The 17,799-nt window shown below is 34.2% G+C and overlaps 4 protein-coding genes across 6 annotated transcripts; 2 read left to right on the top strand and 2 right to left on the bottom strand.

The window, feature by feature from the left end:
• Positions 1–2,228: 2,228 nt before the first annotated feature.
• On the top strand, positions 2,229–7,284 carry THIC (thiaminC). Of its 3 annotated transcripts, XR_001046693.4 has the most exons (6): positions 2,230–2,668; positions 2,759–2,886; positions 3,729–4,555; positions 4,917–5,593; positions 6,001–6,099; positions 6,283–7,284. XR_001046693.4 is itself a non-coding variant. In XM_012212610.4 (5 exons), exons 1-5 carry the CDS (start codon positions 2,361–2,363, stop codon positions 6,008–6,010), a joined length of 1,950 nt encoding a protein of 649 aa, XP_012068000.1. In that variant the 5' UTR covers positions 2,230–2,360; the 3' UTR covers positions 6,011–6,218. The 3 variants fall into 3 exon arrangements, 2 of the variants coding, with proteins under 2 accessions (XP_012068014.1, XP_012068000.1); XM_012212610.4 differs by lacking the exon at positions 6,283–7,284 and having other exon boundaries at positions 6,001–6,218; XM_012212624.3 differs by lacking the exons at positions 6,001–6,099; positions 6,283–7,284 and having other exon boundaries at positions 2,229–2,668; positions 4,917–5,597.
• Positions 7,285–8,538: 1,254 nt separating this feature from the next.
• On the bottom strand, positions 8,539–10,645 carry RPL4 (ribosomal protein L4). The gene is made up of 2 exons (XM_012212584.4): positions 9,727–10,645; positions 8,539–8,812 (listed from the first exon to the last, which is right to left on the bottom strand). Exons 1-2 carry the CDS (start codon positions 10,565–10,567, stop codon positions 8,775–8,777), a joined length of 879 nt encoding a protein of 292 aa, XP_012067974.1. The 5' UTR covers positions 10,568–10,645; the 3' UTR covers positions 8,539–8,774.
• A 180-nt stretch (positions 10,646–10,825) lies between these two features.
• On the top strand, positions 10,826–11,806 carry JOSL (JOSEPHIN-like protein). The gene is made up of 2 exons (XM_020678060.3): positions 10,826–11,111; positions 11,225–11,806. Exons 1-2 carry the CDS (start codon positions 11,028–11,030, stop codon positions 11,684–11,686), a joined length of 546 nt encoding a protein of 181 aa, XP_020533719.3. The 5' UTR covers positions 10,826–11,027; the 3' UTR covers positions 11,687–11,806.
• A 5,157-nt stretch (positions 11,807–16,963) lies between these two features.
• On the bottom strand, positions 16,964–17,524 carry LOC105630678 (thylakoid soluble phosphoprotein). The gene has a single exon (XM_012212572.4). The coding sequence runs from the start codon at positions 17,375–17,377 to the stop codon at positions 17,087–17,089; it is 291 nt and encodes a 96-aa protein (XP_012067962.1). The 5' UTR covers positions 17,378–17,524; the 3' UTR covers positions 16,964–17,086.
• Positions 17,525–17,799: the final 275 nt, after the last annotated feature.

Raw genomic sequence — 17,799 nt, 5'->3', positions numbered from 1 at the left:
ACATCTATCTACATGCTTTAGATTCTTGGATCAAATTGTTGGAGTGGTGTACAATCGTCATTTATGCGCAGATGGGAATCATTGAACTGATAGTCAGTGCTTGATTGTCTTTGCAGTCTTGCCCTGAGATTCCAACGAGGTTGGTTTCTATGTGTTCTTGCTTTAGGACTGGGTAACATAATGCCTATACATGTATGTCTATTGCTGATTATAATTTTTCCCTGACCTAATGCATAAATTTGACCATGTATTTTCAGCGATTATCTTGTAGCCCCCTGAACTTTGTGAAGAAACCGTCCCGATCCTGTATTTTCACATTTCAATAATAACTATGCCGCTCGCTAATGTGAACTCCCTCGAAAGATATTTTCATTTTGACAAAGGACATAGTTATTATTAAAATGTGAAAGTATAGGGTCATAATTGTCGTAAACTTCAAGGGGTCACAAGGATAATCAGCCAAAGTTAAAGGTCAAATTTATGCATTACGCCATTTTTCCCCTTTGCAAGATGCAATTTTAATTCATATTTTAAGTTCATCCTGTCTGTGTGATGTCTTCCTACAAGCTAATCAGTATGGATTTGGGGTAACAGTGGTTTGGTGATTTTGACATTGATATTTTTATTAGTAGACTAAAATATCAGTGTTGCTTTCTGAAAATGATGGTAACATGTCTGTCTCTTGCTGTGGAAAATTACAAGAAATGCTTGACCTGTACTGAATACATATTGTAAGGACCATATCTAAAGAAGCACTGGTAATGTAATGATATGGTATGAATGGTGAAACAGGCAGGCAGTTTCTGGATTCTGCTTAGATACGCTTCCCAACCAATTGGACTTTGTAAACCTAGAGGAGTTAGAGAATAACAAGTCCAATATGTGGTAAAAAAATTATGAAAATTATCTTCCTTTTTTTTTTTTGTTATCTTTTAAAATTTCAAAATAATCAAACAGAATAAACTTTTGTAGCTTTGCCATGTAAAATTTCTACAAGATCAAGGAGACGTTATCAAGTTACATTCTAGATATGTTCGGTAATAATTTTTTAAGTAGTTTTTAATGTTTTGATAGCTAATTTACATTCTAGCTGTGTTCGACAATAATTTTTTAAGTAATTTTTAGTGTTTTGACAGTTAATTTACACTTTGTATGGGAGAATGGGTTGACTTCATGCATACATACTTTTTTATACTTTTTGCTGAATTAGAGTTATTGAGTTAATATAACAAAATATGTAAATTACATTTAAATTGATTTCATTTCATCTAATGTTTTGATGTTTAAAATATAAGTATAATGTTTTGAGTCTATTTGTTTTTGAAAGGATATGTTTTTTTAAGAAAAATATTTCTTCTTAGGTGTTCTCTAAATAATTTATTTTTCAAATATTTATTGCTAAATATAAAAAATATATAAAATTGTGATATTTATCTGATGATATTGTCTGTGATCCCTGGTGATTATATATGTATTTATCTATTTTTTTTTAATTATAAAATTTCACTTGTTTTTAGAAAATAATTTATTTTTCGGTAAATATTTTCCAAACAAACATTTATTGTTTGATAACAATGTTGAAAATTAATTAAAATTATAGAATTATTTAGAATTATAAGAAATTTTATATTTTAAAAACTATTATTAAATATTAAAAAATGCATAAAAATGATGAATTATGCTGGTTGCTAGTAAACCAGTAATGAATGCTAATGGAAGTGGAGACTGATAACAGTAGTGATCATCACTGAGTAGTTGTGACAGATGAGATCAACTATAGGAAACCAATTGGTAAATAATATAAAGTTAATATAATTTTGCTAGTGATTGAAAAATAATTAACTTTTTTAAAATACGAATTATCTTTTTAAAATAATTTAATTCTTTTTGAAGGAAAAATATATTTTTTTTGATTAATTTTTTTGAGTATACAAATATAAAAAATTCATAAAATATTTTCCAAATTTAGTTATTTTTCAAAGCAAACTAACCTAAGTTTGTTAACGTTTGAAAGATAATTCATCCTTTCAAGAAGGAAAGTCGTTTTCTTTCCTTACAGTTACAGGGAAAAAATAAAATAAAACTGTGATAGTTAGCCGCCACACACGACGTAAGCTGGACAAACCTCTCCACTCTCCAGAGATACACGTGTACATGTGATCCCACTAGCCACGTCAAGTTTCACTTTTTAGAAAGTTTTCTCCAGTTTTCGAGTGAGAGTTGCCCTATAAAGCCAAAAGCCCCGTGAACTGACTCATCACTCTCACCTTCTCGAGCTGCGTTATCTTCTCAAATCTATAACTCTTTCCTAATTCATTTGCCAAATTACAACAAATTCGTATTCAACAACTTTTTGATTCATGGCGTCGCTTCAAGCTACGGCTTTGACCTCTGCCGTTTGCAAAAACGGCAATGTTTCTTCTCCGATTAAGTTCCCGACTACCTCCTTCTTGCCGGCGTTTGATGTAGTCGTGGCTGGCCGTGGACTTAACAAGGACTTATCTTCTCGCTACTTGACCAGAGCTACCTTAACATTTGATCCTCCGACGACAAATTCTGATAAAATCACGCAGCAACAGAGGAAACATACTGTTGATCCTTCTTCTCCTGATTTCCTTCCTCTTCCTTCTTTTGAACAGTGTTTCCCTAAGAGCACCAAAGAATTTAGGTTACTCTTTGGATTCTTATCTCTTTAATATCCGTTTGATTTATGTTTTTTTATGTGTTTTTGATAATTATGATATGATTAATTTTTCAGGGAAGTTGTTCACGAAGAATCTGGTCATGTGCTTAAAGTTCCTTTCAGAAGAGTGCACTTGTCTGGGGGTGAACCTAGTTTTGATAATTATGATACTAGTGGTCCTCAAAATATCAGTCCACGTATTGGTATAGAGCTCACCCTTTTTTTACACGATTTACTTTTCTGAATGTAGTTAGTTAATGATAATTATGTATTTTGAACATACAGTTCTTATTAGTCAATAGTGTTTAGATTGATCCATACATCCTTTTTCTGTCAATTTGTGATTTTCTAATTTACTTATACTCATTAGTAATTGCATGGCCTGGCTTCATATTTACTGAAGTGGGCATGTTTGTTATTAATTAGTAGTCCCTGTCATTTCAAAATTAGCACTTTTAGTTCCTTAACTAATTTCAGTGAAACATGTACAATTTAGAGGCACTAGAGAGTTTTATAATATGATAGCTCAAGGATTAAAATATATGAAATTATAGGAATTAACTCTTGAATAAGTTAAAAACTTGGGAATAAAATATAGTACAAGCTTGCTAATTTTACAAACAATGACCATTGTCTTGGGATTTCGGACATTAACAAACCCCAAACACTGAATATGCAAATTTCTTTTAATTGGGACCTATGAGCTCATGATGGTACAGGCCCGTGTGTTTGAGTAATTTGCCCTACTAAAATTGTAACATACTTTGTTGTTACTTTCTTTTTCCCTCTTGTTTGCTTCAAAAGGGGAAAAGACTGGTAGGAAGTCTCTGCAATGTAGTTTGTTCTTTTTTCCTGTGGAATTTGGGAGGAAATTTAAATGCTTTGTGCAAATTTTCCTAGTTAACACTGTACCAGTTCTATTCAATGTCTTCTCATCCTAGTTGTTCTAGGCCTTTTTTTTTTTACTTCTGGCTTAGAGTGATTTTATTATTTAAGTGATTTTATTATTTAGTAACACTATTATAAATTATATTTGTTTAAACAGGACTTCCTAAACTGCGTAAAGACTGGGTTGACAGGCGGGAGAAGCTAGGGGCACCAAGATACACACAAATGTATTATGCGAAGCAGGGAATAATCACTGAGGAGATGCTTTATTGTGCTGCACGTGAGAAGCTTGACCCAGAGTTTGTGAGGTCAGAGGTTGCTCGTGGACGGGCAATAATCCCTTCCAACAAGAAGCACCTAGAGTTAGAGCCAATGATAGTTGGAAGAAACTTTTTGGTTAAAGTTAATGCAAATATTGGAAATTCTGCTGTTGTAAGCTCTATTGAGGAGGAAGTTTATAAGGTTCAATGGGCAACCATGTGGGGTGCTGACACTGTTATGGACCTTTCGACAGGTCGCCACATTCATGAGACCCGTGAATGGATCTTAAGAAACTCTGCTGTACCAGTAGGAACTGTGCCCATCTATCAAGCACTTGAAAAAGTTAATGGAATTGCTGAAAATCTTAGCTGGGAAGTCTTCAGAGACACATTGATTGAACAAGCAGAGCAGGGTGTAGATTATTTCACAATCCATGCTGGTGTTTTGCTGCGATATATCCCTTTAACTGCAAAGCGCATGACAGGAATTGTTTCTCGCGGGGGATCAATTCATGCAAAATGGTGCCTAGCCTATCACAAGGAGAATTTTGCCTATGAACACTGGGATGACATACTTGATATCTGTAATCAATACGATGTGGCCCTCTCAATTGGTGATGGACTGAGGCCTGGGTCCATATATGATGCCAATGATACTGCTCAGTTTGCAGAGCTCTTGACCCAAGGGGAACTGACCCGTAGAGCGTGGGAAAAGGATGTGCAGGTAATCTTATAATTTCTTGTGTTGAGTTTATATCAAGTGGGGCAAATTTGAAGAATAAAATCTTGTGGTTTTACATGATTCCTTCCATAGATAGATTGCTCTTTATGATAAAATGTTCTAAATCTAGCTTAAAGCTCTTGTTTGAATGCAAATGCTGTTAATTTGCTGATATCAGTAAAACAAATTCCTGGACCAACCGAATAAGTGATGTTTCATAAATATAACAGAAAAATATATTTGGAAAGTTACAGTTGTTCATTATGACTTAATAGGTTGTTTACTATTTATTATTGCAGTTATGCTCGATTGCAAAGAACTGCTTTTTTTCATAGGTGACTGAAAGTATGATGTGCTTTTTCAGGTGATGAATGAAGGTCCTGGCCATATTCCAATGCACAAAATTCCTGAGAACATGCAAAAACAGCTAGAGTGGTGCAATGAAGCACCTTTCTATACTCTTGGGCCCCTGACAACTGATGTTGCTCCTGGCTATGATCACATTACCTCTGCCATTGGTGCTGCCAATATTGGGGCTCTTGGCACTGCACTTCTGTGTTATGTCACACCAAAGGAACATCTTGGTTTACCAAACAGGGATGATGTGAAGGCTGGAGTTATTGCATACAAAATAGCTGCACACGCAGCTGATTTAGCCAAGGGTCATCCTCATGCTCAAGCCTGGGATGATGCTTTAAGCAAGGCCAGATTTGAGTTTAGATGGATGGACCAATTTGCTTTATCCTTGGACCCCATGACTGCGATGTCATTCCATGACGAAACCTTGCCATCAGAAGGAGCAAAAGTAGCACACTTTTGTTCTATGTGTGGGCCAAAATTCTGCTCTATGAAGATAACAGAAGATGTAAGAAAGTATGCGGAGGAGCATGGTTATGGTAATGCAGAGGAAGCTGTGCAGCATGGAATGGATGCCATGAGTGCCGAGTTCCTGGCTGCAAAGAAAACCATTAGTGGAGAACAACATGGTGAAGTTGGTGGAGAAATTTACCTGCCAGTTAGTTATACTAAATCCACCGAGAGGTAAATGCTAAATTCATAAAAATCTAAAACATCTCATACAATCTGTGAATCTGAACTACTTATATTAAAAAAAGATACTATTCTTTTCCACCGATATTTATAATTGCCACTTACAACTGCATCGTGCCTTCCAACCAAAGGAAATATAATTCTTATCTGAGTATTTGCTGGCTAGTGGGCCAGGAATGCTGATTATCAGAAATACAACCACAGTCCTATTATGAAGTAAAGATATCCTAAATGTTGAAAAATAGCGTGTCATTATCATATTGTTTTTCTTATGAAAATGCTTAGCCAACAGATTTAACCTTGTTAGTTTCTGATTTGTTTACTGCAGCTTATCAGGTAATTGTTTTTTATTTATTCAAAAGTCATGTTGAAATGCCTATTGTGGAATTTTCTTGCAGGGGTGTATGAGTACAAAGATATGGTTGAAGATCCTCAGAACTCCAGCAATTTGCTGCATTGTGAAGAAAGGAACATGAATCTTTTCTTTCAAGATATAGGTAAGTTGATGGTTTAGTAGTTTAGTTTGTTAAGACCTGGAGACGTTTTATCTGTGTTTGCGTCTTGTGTGTTGCAGTAATAAGAAAACAGCAATGCAATTGCTACATTTTCTATTTTATACCTATAGTTCCTTGGTTCTTTTCTCTTTTTTGGCTATTGTTTTGACGAAGGAAACGCACCAGGGGTGCCTGTGTCTGCTTTAGTACTGGCCATTTGGCTAAAGGATGGAGCAGTTCAGGCTGAGAAAGTCCCTTTGAACCTGAACAGGATAATGCCTGCGTAGGGAGTGTGCATTTTCTTTTCCCTCTTTTGTGTTCTTGCACAGGGAGATAGCTTCCTATGGCTTGGACTAGCTGATCCGTGTATGCAGATTCCCCATCGTGCCCGGGCTTTATCGCTTCAGTGGCTTCAATATAATCATGGTTTGCACTTCTCTAAAAAGCACAGAAAATTTGCTAATTCTTGATCAACCATTTTCTGAATTTTATTTACTCTGTAAGGACATCATTCAAACTAGTTAGATAGTCTATTAAATAAAATGGTGGATCACATTTAATAACAAGTAGTTATAAAAGTGAATGTCTTAAGACAATTAATTACCATTTCAAAAAGCATGACATGGCTTATGTGAAAGGAGAAAAGTTTGACACTCATGCTATGTCTAGTTTGCCGGAATGGAACGTACTCTAATGTAATAAAAAAGCACTTTTAGCGGGGAAAAAAAAATGTCTATGCTTACATAATCTCAGTGATTCTTGCATTAAAGTGGTATAAATACTTCTGAAAAAGGCCTCTTCATGGCTTATTATTATTATTATTATTTTCAAGTAGTTCGTGAATAACCTAGTGCTGAAAGATACGCATTAAGTGATGTACATAGTGATCGACATTGTAGATTTTTCATTTCTCAGCAATCTTTCTATTCCCTGTTGGCCCAATAATAGAATTCTTTACATTTATAACTTTGCCTTGCTTCTTGCACTGTGTCAAGGAAACAAAGTAAGGGGAAGAAAGGAAATAAAGAAAAGAAGTACTTCCCCCTTTTTAGTTTTTCTTTTTTTCCCCTTTTGTTCGGAGGAAGGAAAATTGTAATATATATTTTCCCAATAAATTTATTGTGAATTTGTAATATTATCTTAATTTTTTATCAGTAATAATATTTTACACTTGGAAGGGACATGTAATTTCATTTGCATAGGTCCATTTTTCGTCTTAATTATGTTTATTGAGAAGAATTATTAAAGAAATTAGTATATTAATATTATGCTCGGTGTCTTCCAACTCAATATCTTCTATTTGACTACTTCTAGCAAAGTATTTAGCTTGGCTCTTGCTTCAACTGTTGGTGGGGAGGACATTCTGAGACAAAACGAGGTTGGGCACGCAACATTTCGTGTTTAGCAAACTAGTTGCAAATTTAAGTGGAGGAATTTAGATAAACTCCGTTGCGTTGGATGGGGAGGTTGGAGATATTTTGAAGAATTAACGGTAAGGTACACCTGAGTTTAATCAATAATTTTACAAGGTAAGTTGCTTAATTTATCCATGTCAAGCACCAAACAAAGGAATTACAAATTTTGGAACTTTTCTTAGAATGACTTAAGTTCAACGAATAATTTTGTGTAATCAAGGTTTACTAATTAGAAAAAAGATCAACATAATACCATCAAGAGGGTTTAATCTTAATGCATATATATATATATATATATATAGATCGCATAAAAAAAGTCTAATCGGTATCTTGCCTGGCATTTTACTTGACCAGAATAAGTATAGGTTTTGTTTTAGAAAAAATATGAATAATCAGCCTTCAAAACTGTCTTCCTATGGATTTAAAAATGTTCCATCTGATTCTCTTTAAGGTCATCAAATGACAAGTAAAATTTAGTTCTTTATTAGTCACAAGTGTCTGTTCGGTAACATTAGCTGTTTTAACAATCATATCTCTTGCTTCCCTCCCTTTGCTCTAATTAAAAATTATTAAAACAACTAATATTACCTTTGCTCCAATTAAAAATTATTAAAACAGCTTGATGACTAATATGGAAGTTGTTCTCCCTACCCTTTATGAGGTTTAGTCGATAGTTTAAACAAATCCAAATTGCCAAGAATGAAGAACGAAAGCTGATTTTGCGGCAACAGAGTGCTGAAACGCACATCACCGTCATCCATGGTTTACTGAATATTCAGTCTTTCTTCGAAATTCTTTCAAAACTCTGTATCAATATCACCATAACGATGAAGGCATCATCTATCAGTATCAGTTTTGCAAACTCCGCTCCTCCAACCCAACTGTTTCTGAATAACAATTGCGTAATTTTATCTCACGTTCCTTTATTTGTTTAATATAATCTTTTATACTTACCTTGCTCCATTCAAGAAACTCAATCAAATACCAACTGTAGAATATAAAAGAATAGTTAGACTGAGAAGTAATCTAGAAGAATAACAAGACAAATGATATACCTAGATGCATTTTTAACAAGGAGAATGTGTAAATTGATACAAAAAACAATAAATGGAAAATATAGCAAAAAACTGTCAACGCAATATGATTCAGTTGCAGCCTGCAAATAATTCAATTGATTGTTCAGGTACAAGATGGTTCCTCTCCAAATTTTTATATATGGGTTGGCATGAACCCTAGGTCAAGGCAGCTACAAAACTCTACACATCACTCTGTCACAGTAGAATCCTCACCAGCTTCGATTCCTGAGTTACAAATCATAGATTGAAAGAACAATATCAGCATAAGGGCAACACCAAGAAACCAAAGCCTAAGAGAAAAAGGAAAGGAGGGAAAAAACAAATTCAGCATCTTGCTACAACCACAACTACCATTAACATACTACGATGAACAAAACCAATGAGGAAAAACAGTATAAATAATAAAGAAATATGTCAAACTCAAAATACTCTAAGTAATAGCCAACCAACTTTTGGTATTAACATTTAAATACCAAAGTAATTCTTGTACAGATAGAGAACTGAAAATACCCAATAATACTTCTATGACCATTTGCATTTATTTAGATGAAAGCCACATAAATAGGGATACTTAACAAATAGTACTTACATTGCTACTATTACCATGAATCACACCATAGGAACTTAACAAATGATCACAGATGTACTTTGTTTGATCTCCAACCACGATATTATATTCATATAAGCCAATTAGGGCTGTAAACAAGCCGAGCTCATTTGAGCTTGAGCTCGGCTCGATAAGCTTATTGAACGAGCTCGAAGGAGCTTTTATTGGAGCTAAGTCTCAAGTAGCTCATGAGCAGCTTGTCTCATTTACAGCTCTAATGCCAATGCATAAGGGTGTTCCCATTTATGGTGTGAATCTATGCACATCCTCAACATCTAGGTTTTGTTAAAAAACGCAATTGAATCATCATAGACATGAAGGTAACAAAACTCCTATATATATTATGCTAATTTTCAAGATAAGTCAATTAGAACTTACAATGTACCCATTCATCCTTAATTATAGCAAGCATCAGTAACTACTAACTTGGCCACTCCAATAACTGATACACACATATATTCTCATGTAATCTATTCTAGCTAAAGAACAATTAATAATATTCAAACTAAGGAAGTAAAAAGAAACAACTAACCTTCACCTCCTTCTTCTTCTGATTCTCCCTCTTCTTCCTCATCATCTCCGCTCTCTATCTCCACATCCACTCCATACCTTCCGTTCAAGAAATCAACAGCATCTGGCGTTAAAACCAACTTATCAGAATTCAAAATATCAAACAAATTCAAAGTCCGTGGAGTCAACATTCTCAAAGTCCCAATATTCCTACTCGATAACCCAAGATTATCATTAACGTCCATCATCAAAAACATAACTTTCTCTTTTGGGTCCAATCCCCACCGTTTCATAGCCGCAATGAACTCCTTTGTCTTTGGTTTCTCAAAATTTTCCCCAAATTCTTCGACACAAATCATACTCTCCGTCGCGCTCGACAATGCTGTAGAAATTGCCAATCTTTTCTCCTTTTTGTTAATCCTTATAGACCAATCTTTGGGCTTTGGACCAAAAATGACTCCTCCACCGGGTCGGAGAGGTGTTCGGTTGGAACCACGGCGAGCACGGCCAGTTTTCTTTTGTGGGTAAGGTTTTCTACCACCACCTCTAACTTCTCCACGAGTGAGGGTGGAGGCGGTGCCTCGACGTTTGTTCTGCTGGTCAGTGATGATAGCACGGTGAACGACGGCTCGTGCGGTTTCTGGAGGAGCGGACTTGAGATCTAAGAAGGTTTCGCCGATTTTTTCACCAGTGAAGGAGAGGATTGGAATGGTTGCCGTTTGGCAAGAGATGGAGAGGCGTTTAAATTGAGAATTGAAGGAATTGTTTGGCTTGGAGAGAGAAGTTAGTTTAGGAATTTGAAACAGAGAGGAAGAGAAGAAGGAAAGAGAGGTTGGTGGTGGTGCTCTCAAAGGGGCTGCCATGGAAAGATTTAGTGAGAGAGCGCGAGGGAAAGAACAGAGATGATGTTTTCGTTATCCACTCGTCATTTTTCTATCCATTGTTGGGGAAGTAGTTTAGTGCAGAGCTGAAACGCGGCGTTTTAAGTAATGAAACTGTTTGTTTAGCGTCAAAACAAAAATAAGAAATAATCCTCATTTTGCCCTCTAAATTTTAGAGCAGTTTACAATTTTCTTAAAAATAAACTTTTTTTATAATGGTCTTTATTTTTTAAAATAAAAAAGATTACATCAAATTATCAAAACCGTGGTAAAATACGCGCCAGGTTTCAACAACTATTACAATCCAATTCACCTGGTAAACAGTTGAGTTCTTCACACAAAACAAGAAATCAAAAATCTCCCAGAAAATTTCACTCGAATTGAGTCCTCCTTTCTTTAAGAATTCGAGATTCAATCTTCAATTGAAAAGATTTTGCTGTAGATGGAGACCCAAAAGCCTCAAATTTATCACGAGAAGCAAAGATTGCAATTTTGCCTCTTACATGCCCTCAACAATCTGTTCCAGGTATGTATCCCTTTCTCTCTTTTAAATTTTAATATTCTGCTGAGTCTATTCTTATTAATCACAAAACCCAACAACATTTATTAATTTTATGACTACCCGTTTACTTGATTCAGCTGACGGAGGCGTTTACTAGAGCAAGCTTAAATGCGATTGCTGAGAAACTCGTTTTGGATGATCCAAGCAAGCAGAGTTGGACACCCTTTTCTATAGTCTTCAAGCCTCACCACAATTCTTTCACAGGGAACTATGACATTAATGTCTTAATTGCTGCCCTTGAGGAGAGAGGTAAGACTGTTGTTTGGCATGACAGGCGAAATGGGGCTTCTTCAATTGAGCTTGATAACGATAATGACTTGTTTGGTATAATTCTAAATGTTCAAGTTAGAAGGTATGCTGGGTTTTGGAAGAGTAGGCATTGGGTTGCTTTGAGAAAGATTGGTGGGGTTTGGTATAATTTGGATAGTGATCTTAGTGAGCCTATGGCTTTTCAGGATGCTGATGATTTTAGGGGATTCTTGGATTATATTATTAGGCAGGGTGGGGAAATTTTGCTTGTCATGAACAAGAAAGAGTGATCTCTCTTTGCTTTAGGTTTTGAGTGGTGATAGAATTTGCCTTTGTATATGTCAATCTTTTTCCTGTAATTACACTTTAAATGCAGAAGGAATTAATAGTTGCTTTATTTTCTTTTACAATGTTTTTTAAAAATTGTTTGTCCATTTATTAGAGTCGTTTATTTAGTTTGTGTCTAGTTCTTGAACTTTGCACTCGATTTAGAAGCAAATTAATAAAACGGTATGATAACTTATTGCTCATAATCATTTTAATCTAAAATTTTCCTCCAATAGTGGTCTTTAAACACAATTTATTCTTGTTTTCTCATTGATAGGAGGCCCTTCTCATCTTTCAGTCTTAGGAAACAATGCTGCATCTTCAAGGTTACATGCCCTTAATTACGAGCATGAAATTCTTGATATCTGCCATTTAATGAAGCACTTATAGCTGATTTGACTCCATTTTGAGCAGTGATTTTGAAATGTTGCTATGTCATGATTTTTATTTCTAGTAGTTAGTCTGGTTGGAGTTCAGAGAAGATGGTTGACCAAAAATACATATTCTGATAGCAACAGCAGAATTCTGTCACTTTGAAAACTTTGCTGGTTTTTGGTTGATCACATTTTGTAGTCCTGAATTGCACGTGAACATTGTACTTGGCTCATATTCTGGTATATTTTTCGCATTTTTGTAAACTCCACCTAAATCAATCGCGTTGGGTGAATTTTTTTTTTTTTTTTTTTTTTGGTGTGTGGTATATTAAAATTGCATTTTAGTAAGTGTATTTGTGTTGGTACTCTCACTGCAGTAATTTACTGCTCAAATATTAGTCTAAAATTTTCCATAAAAAAGTGATCTTTGGGCCTTTCCATCTTCCAATCATAGGACGCATGGATTGTACTTCTTCATCTTTGCCAAACAAGAGCTAGTGGTGATATGGCCTGCTTGAAGAGAGGGTCAAGCTCCCCTCTCTGCATTTTTAGTTGCTTCCTTTCTACTTTGTTTAACTAAATATACATTTATAATTAGGCAGGGAAGGAAAGAGCGTGGTAGTGAAGTATGTTACATAAGGAAATGAAAGCACTTCCAATTAGACAAATAAACGACAATGAAGTTAAACCACATAACTAACCTGGTTATTTATGACAGATGAGGAGAGTTAATAATCACCTGAATGCACGTGTGAAAAGTTGGTTTATAATGGAAGTGCCAGGGTAGGTAGAGATGTTACTGGAAACATCATATATACGAGTTTTTTGTACAGTTTTTTTCCCCCTTTAATCTCTCTCTGTATCTCTCTGTGTGTGTCTCTCTCTCTCTTGGCTGTGTGTACCAATTGAAGCAAAATTAAGAATAAGTCGTGGGGGCATAATTGCAATTTTAATTTTATGTTGGCTATGTATTTTTCTTCAGAAATGAAAATTGTATTGAGGTAAATATTTTTGTTGTTACTGCAAAATGTCATGTATCAATAAGAATAGCATGCTTTCTAATCTTCATATGTTGTTTTGATGATCTATACAATAATCTTGCACCATCTTATCAAGTTAAAGTAAATGATTTCCTTTTTTCTATATCTTTACACTATTCTTGTTTCGTTCTCTTGTCGTGAAGGTGCTGCTTAGGGAACTGAGACCCTTTATTTTTTTGGTCTCTACCTCCTATTACTACTTTTTAATATTCTTCTTACCTACCTTAGACTTCTATTTTGTATGTTGGTGTATGAGAACTAAGAATTGAATCTTAAATAAGGAAAAGTTATTTCTTTCAAAAAAAAAAAAAAAAAAGGAAAAGTTATGTGAATTAAAGGTGTTGACATGTCAAAAAGTTTTCTTAATTATTATATGCTGATTGGATGAGCCACCCTGGCAGATTTTTCCAAGGATACCCTGCTGTATCCTCCTTTTGAAAAACTGAAGGAATCCCTAAAATATTCATCACCTTTAACTTTTCTCCCTCTCAAGACCATGTATGAGGTTTGAAGCCTGAAAAGCAAGAAAAACTGATGAGGGGCAAAACTTTTTCTTTTCAACTCTCCTAGTTTCCTCTAACCTACTGTTTGGTACCCAAAATTTGCAAGAATTTAATTAAAATCTATGATAGTTTGCTAATTCTCTCGTTTGGCATGATCGAATTGATAGAATTCCATTTATATAAATCCTTTCAATCTGAAAAAGATATGATGAATTGATCTTTGTTGATTGCACTTTTTTGGAATAATTCTTGCGCACCAAATAGAGCCTCAAGGCAAGGTTTTCAAGGGAGCCTACTTCCTGTCAAATCTTCCTGTTAGATGCAACCATGTGATTTTGTTGATGTTGAATAATGCCCTCGTGTGCATGGTATATAGGTGCTTTCTTTGTTTAGACCTAAATTTTGTTATTGTTTGTCCCCACTAAATAATACTATAGTAGCTTAGATCTCTATGTTTCATTTGTAGTCTTGCAGGAGCATCTTCTTGTATATGTCATTATGTGTGTGTTTTTGTGAAGAAAATCAAATCTCCATTATTGTATGTTCATTTAGAATATGAAATGTTGTCACTCTCCACAAAGAAATGAACAAGCAGAAACTGAATAAACTTTTCTGTATAGGAAACTGATGACTTTGCATTTTAGAACAATTCACTGTTGCTCGTGTCCCGTGCAAGCTACAGTTAATTGCAGTTATTAATGCCCTCTTGAAAAGAACTTACAAGAAACCTAAACCTCAAGTATTTGATTTTGTTATTAGGCTCCTTTCACATTTTACTTTATATTGACATAACAAATGTCTTTTTCAATTGTTGAACTGTGCTGGTGTTTTCTTCTTTTATATACATCAAGATTTTCTACCTCTTGTGCTCTTAATCTCTCTCTGTCTATCTAGTGCACGAGTGAGTGCAAATTCCATCAGAGACACGAACTATAGTCATGTCAAGAACGAGTGATCAAGTGAATCAAAAATCAGGTATGAGCAAGAAAGCCTTCTTCTGGAATCGAAACTGTATTAGTAATAGAGTTGCTGGAAAGAAGAGGCTTGTCAGATGCAGTGGATTCAGGCTAATAGAAAGATCAGAACTGTCACCTCTCAAGTTTCTCAAGCGTATCGGCAGTAATGTGGTAAGAGCTTTATGTTCATGCAGGCGACCTTCTCCTCGAGTTTCTTCATCGAGAAGACAAAGGCCATCTGTAACTATGGCTTCCTCTGATAGTCACAAAAGCGAAGCCATAGAAGATTGCATTGAGTTCATCAACGCATCTTCTTCTTTTGCAAGGTCAAATTCTGCCACTGGAAATGCTATTTAAACATCTGAATTTCTCTCTCTTTCTTTATAAAGTTTAAATCTGGTAGCTTCACATATTTTACAAATTCTGTGACATTAAATGTTATAGTGGTTAACTCTGTTCAACCAAATTCTCCAGAAAACAAGAGTCTGTACAGGATCAATACAAGCCAAGCCAACCTTCATGAAAGAAAAGAAAACACCATTAAAGGATGGGTTTGGTCATAATAAGCTTCGAGAGCTGAGTTTCAATAAAAAGGCACAGCTTTATCTTCTTCAAACAATTCACGTCAAAGTAGCAAAGCGCAGGGTAAGATGGACCAATGGAGACGGAGGTGTTGGTAACTCACACCGCTTGTGATAATTAGGTTTGTGATAAAAAAAATACAAGTACCATCGCCATGAATAAACTCAGTAGTTTTCCTTCCAATTTCTGAAATCCTTCAATCTGTATATACCTTATGGAATTCAAAATAGTATAATTATAATAATCCCACGATTTTAAACCACCAATAATTATGATTTTAAAAAAAGTTTGTTCAAACTCGTTTGATAAGTTTAACCAATTACGAGCCTTTCTCTTTCTTATATTTGTCAAACTATAAAATGAGCATTCAGCTACGTATGAGCTTAATATTTTGAGTTCAAATGGTGATCGAGCATGAACATATTTTTTTACCAAGCTGAGCTCGAGCTTAACATCCGCAATGTTCTCAACAAAAATAAGTCAATTTCATTATAGTTTAGTACAATTTATAACTTCTTGTTGTATAACATATTCTTCAATCCTCCGTTAATGTCTCCATTAGATTTTGTACTAACGAAGTTCTAAATTTTCTTATACATATAACCAAATCAAACTCTTAATTTAGTTTATTTTAAAAAATTATCAATCTTAATTCATAAATTAAACTCATAAGAAATATAAGTTAAACATATGTTTAGGTTATTAGAATAAGATTTGATTTTTTTTTTTTTTTTCTTTTCTTTCAAGCGCAACACTGAAATAAAAAGTGATTTATCTGATTTTTTTTTTCTAACTAACTAAAAAATAACAAAATCTTAATAAAAGGAGTTTTTCGATGAATAATAATAATAAAATAAATCAATTATTTAATTAATTTCTAAAAAGAAAATCTTGATTTATAAATTTTTACCAAATTGTAGCAACTAAATAATAATCTATCCTATGGAATGGATCTAACATACTGATTTCCAAGACTTGGGCGGTGTTCGGTAGCTTTTTAAGTTAAACCTTAATTTTTATATTGTTTGATGGACCGGCTCTTACAAGTTAAATTAACTTTTTATAAAAAATTAACTCACTTGACATTTATAAAACTTTAAAATTTTTTTTTATTTATAAAAAGTAGGATTACGGAAGCGAAACTATAAAAATTGAAAAATAGTTTTTCTTTGAAATCCAACCAAATTGGTTGGTTCGGTTCGATACATATTGCTTCGATCATACAATTTGATTTTGCTCAGAAAATAAGTTTTTTTTATCAATAGGTTTTCAAAAACTGAAATTGAAAATCAAATAATGGAAAATAATTCAATTGAATTTAATTTAATTTTCAATTTTTTTATAAATTTGCTGACCCTAATAAAAAGGGAAGCATAGCCCAAGCAAATTACATCATTGGGTATAAAACTCCATTTTCATCATGCAACAAGAAGGATTATATTACTAAATTATGAGAAGCTGAAGGGTGAGAAAATCAAGATTCCCTGAATAACCCATCTAAGAAAAAAATACGATCAACGTAATAAATCAAGATTTAACAATTAATTTTAAGATAATCAATTATAAATTAACTATTCTATAAATAATATATATGTTAATTATATTATTGACCTAGTTTATCTAGAAATTTCTCCAATGCCTATGGCCCTATGGTGCATTATTGCAAAGACAAAAAAGTTCACTTAATAGCTAATATTGTTCTTCCATTAAATCAAAATTCATATAGTTCATATAAGGAGATGAAAGAAATTAAATTTAAAAAAAAAAAAAAAGAAAAGAAAGTAATTTAATGTGCAACAGCAAGAAACCACATACATCTTAAATTAGAGTTCAAGAATCATTAAAAGATCCAAATGAGAGATTGAGAAGAAAATATAAATTACATATAAATATATAACAAATCTTGATTCATTCTTTCTTGGCAAACAGTCCACCAAACACACCATTGCCACCATTCTTCTTCTTCTGAGGAATAGACACAGAGTTCCGGCCGCGGCCGGAGGTGGTGCCACTACTATTCTTCTCCTCTACTTTCTTGAGAATTGGATCAGTCTCATAAAACTGATCTTCCTTTGCTAAATTTCCAAGAACCCAATCAAGAAAACTCTTCTCTTCTTTGCTGCCTCCTGCTTCTTTTGTTGCTGTGGCTGCGTACACTCTAACTTTAGGAGGAGCAAAGACAATTGGAAGAGAAGCCATTAGTGTCTTATCTAGTTGTAGTTTTTGCTCTGTTTCTTTTCTTGCTATGAGAAGAAGATGGTTATGGTAATTTATTTTCTTTTTTCTTTTTTATTGGCTATTGGTGGACTGAATTATTAGCCGTTGGATTGGAAGTGAGAGATGGAGGAAGTATTTGTGACACGAGGCCTCCACAAGTGGCTTATCTTGATTGTTGTTCTTGTGTTATTTTTTTAATGTTTTTTTTATTTTTTTTTTTCTTTTTAGAGGTTGAAAATAAGAAAAAAATCCAAAGGAAAATAAGGGTGTGGATTTGACACGTGGCATGGCGATAACCTCTGAGCTTTTGATGACAATTTGATTGCAAGTGGGTCTTTTAAGGGCTTGAGCCCAAATTAATAGTTTGGAATCATTGGAATTCAATCTCAGGGTTACGAGATTGG

This window comes from Jatropha curcas, chromosome 5, assembly GCF_041381405.1.
Source record: "Jatropha curcas cultivar XTBG-Jc1 chromosome 5, XTBG_Jcur_1.0, whole genome shotgun sequence".
Lineage (NCBI taxonomy): Eukaryota > Viridiplantae > Streptophyta > Magnoliopsida > Malpighiales > Euphorbiaceae > Jatropha > Jatropha curcas.
The sequence above is the reverse complement of the archived record's forward strand: the minus strand, read 5'-3'. Positions and strand labels throughout refer to the sequence as shown.

What these genes read in the sequence shown, in the direction of transcription:
- THIC (XM_012212610.4), top strand. Translation starts at nt 2,361, where the DNA reads ATGGCGTCGCTTCAAGCTACGGCTTTGACCTCTGCCGTTTGCAAAAAC. An exon ending in AAATATCAGTCCACGTATTG is followed by an intron (nt 2,887 to 3,728) that starts GTATAGAGCTCA and finishes TTGTTTAAACAG; the next exon opens with GACTTCCTAAACTGCGTAAA. An exon ending in CGTGGGAAAAGGATGTGCAG is followed by an intron (nt 4,556 to 4,916) that starts GTAATCTTATAA and finishes GTGCTTTTTCAG; the next exon opens with GTGATGAATGAAGGTCCTGG.
- RPL4 (XM_012212584.4), bottom strand. Translation starts at nt 10,567, where the DNA reads ATGGCAGCCCCTTTGAGAGCACCACCACCAACCTCTCTTTCCTTCTTC. An exon ending in AGAAGAAGAAGGAGGTGAAG is followed by an intron (nt 8,813 to 9,726) that starts GTTAGTTGTTTC and finishes TTTGTAACTCAG; the next exon opens with GAATCGAAGCTGGTGAGGAT.
- JOSL (XM_020678060.3), top strand. Translation starts at nt 11,028, where the DNA reads ATGGAGACCCAAAAGCCTCAAATTTATCACGAGAAGCAAAGATTGCAA. An exon ending in CCCTCAACAATCTGTTCCAG is followed by an intron (nt 11,112 to 11,224) that starts GTATGTATCCCT and finishes TACTTGATTCAG; the next exon opens with CTGACGGAGGCGTTTACTAG.
- LOC105630678 (XM_012212572.4), bottom strand. Translation starts at nt 17,377, where the DNA reads ATGGCTTCTCTTCCAATTGTCTTTGCTCCTCCTAAAGTTAGAGTGTAC.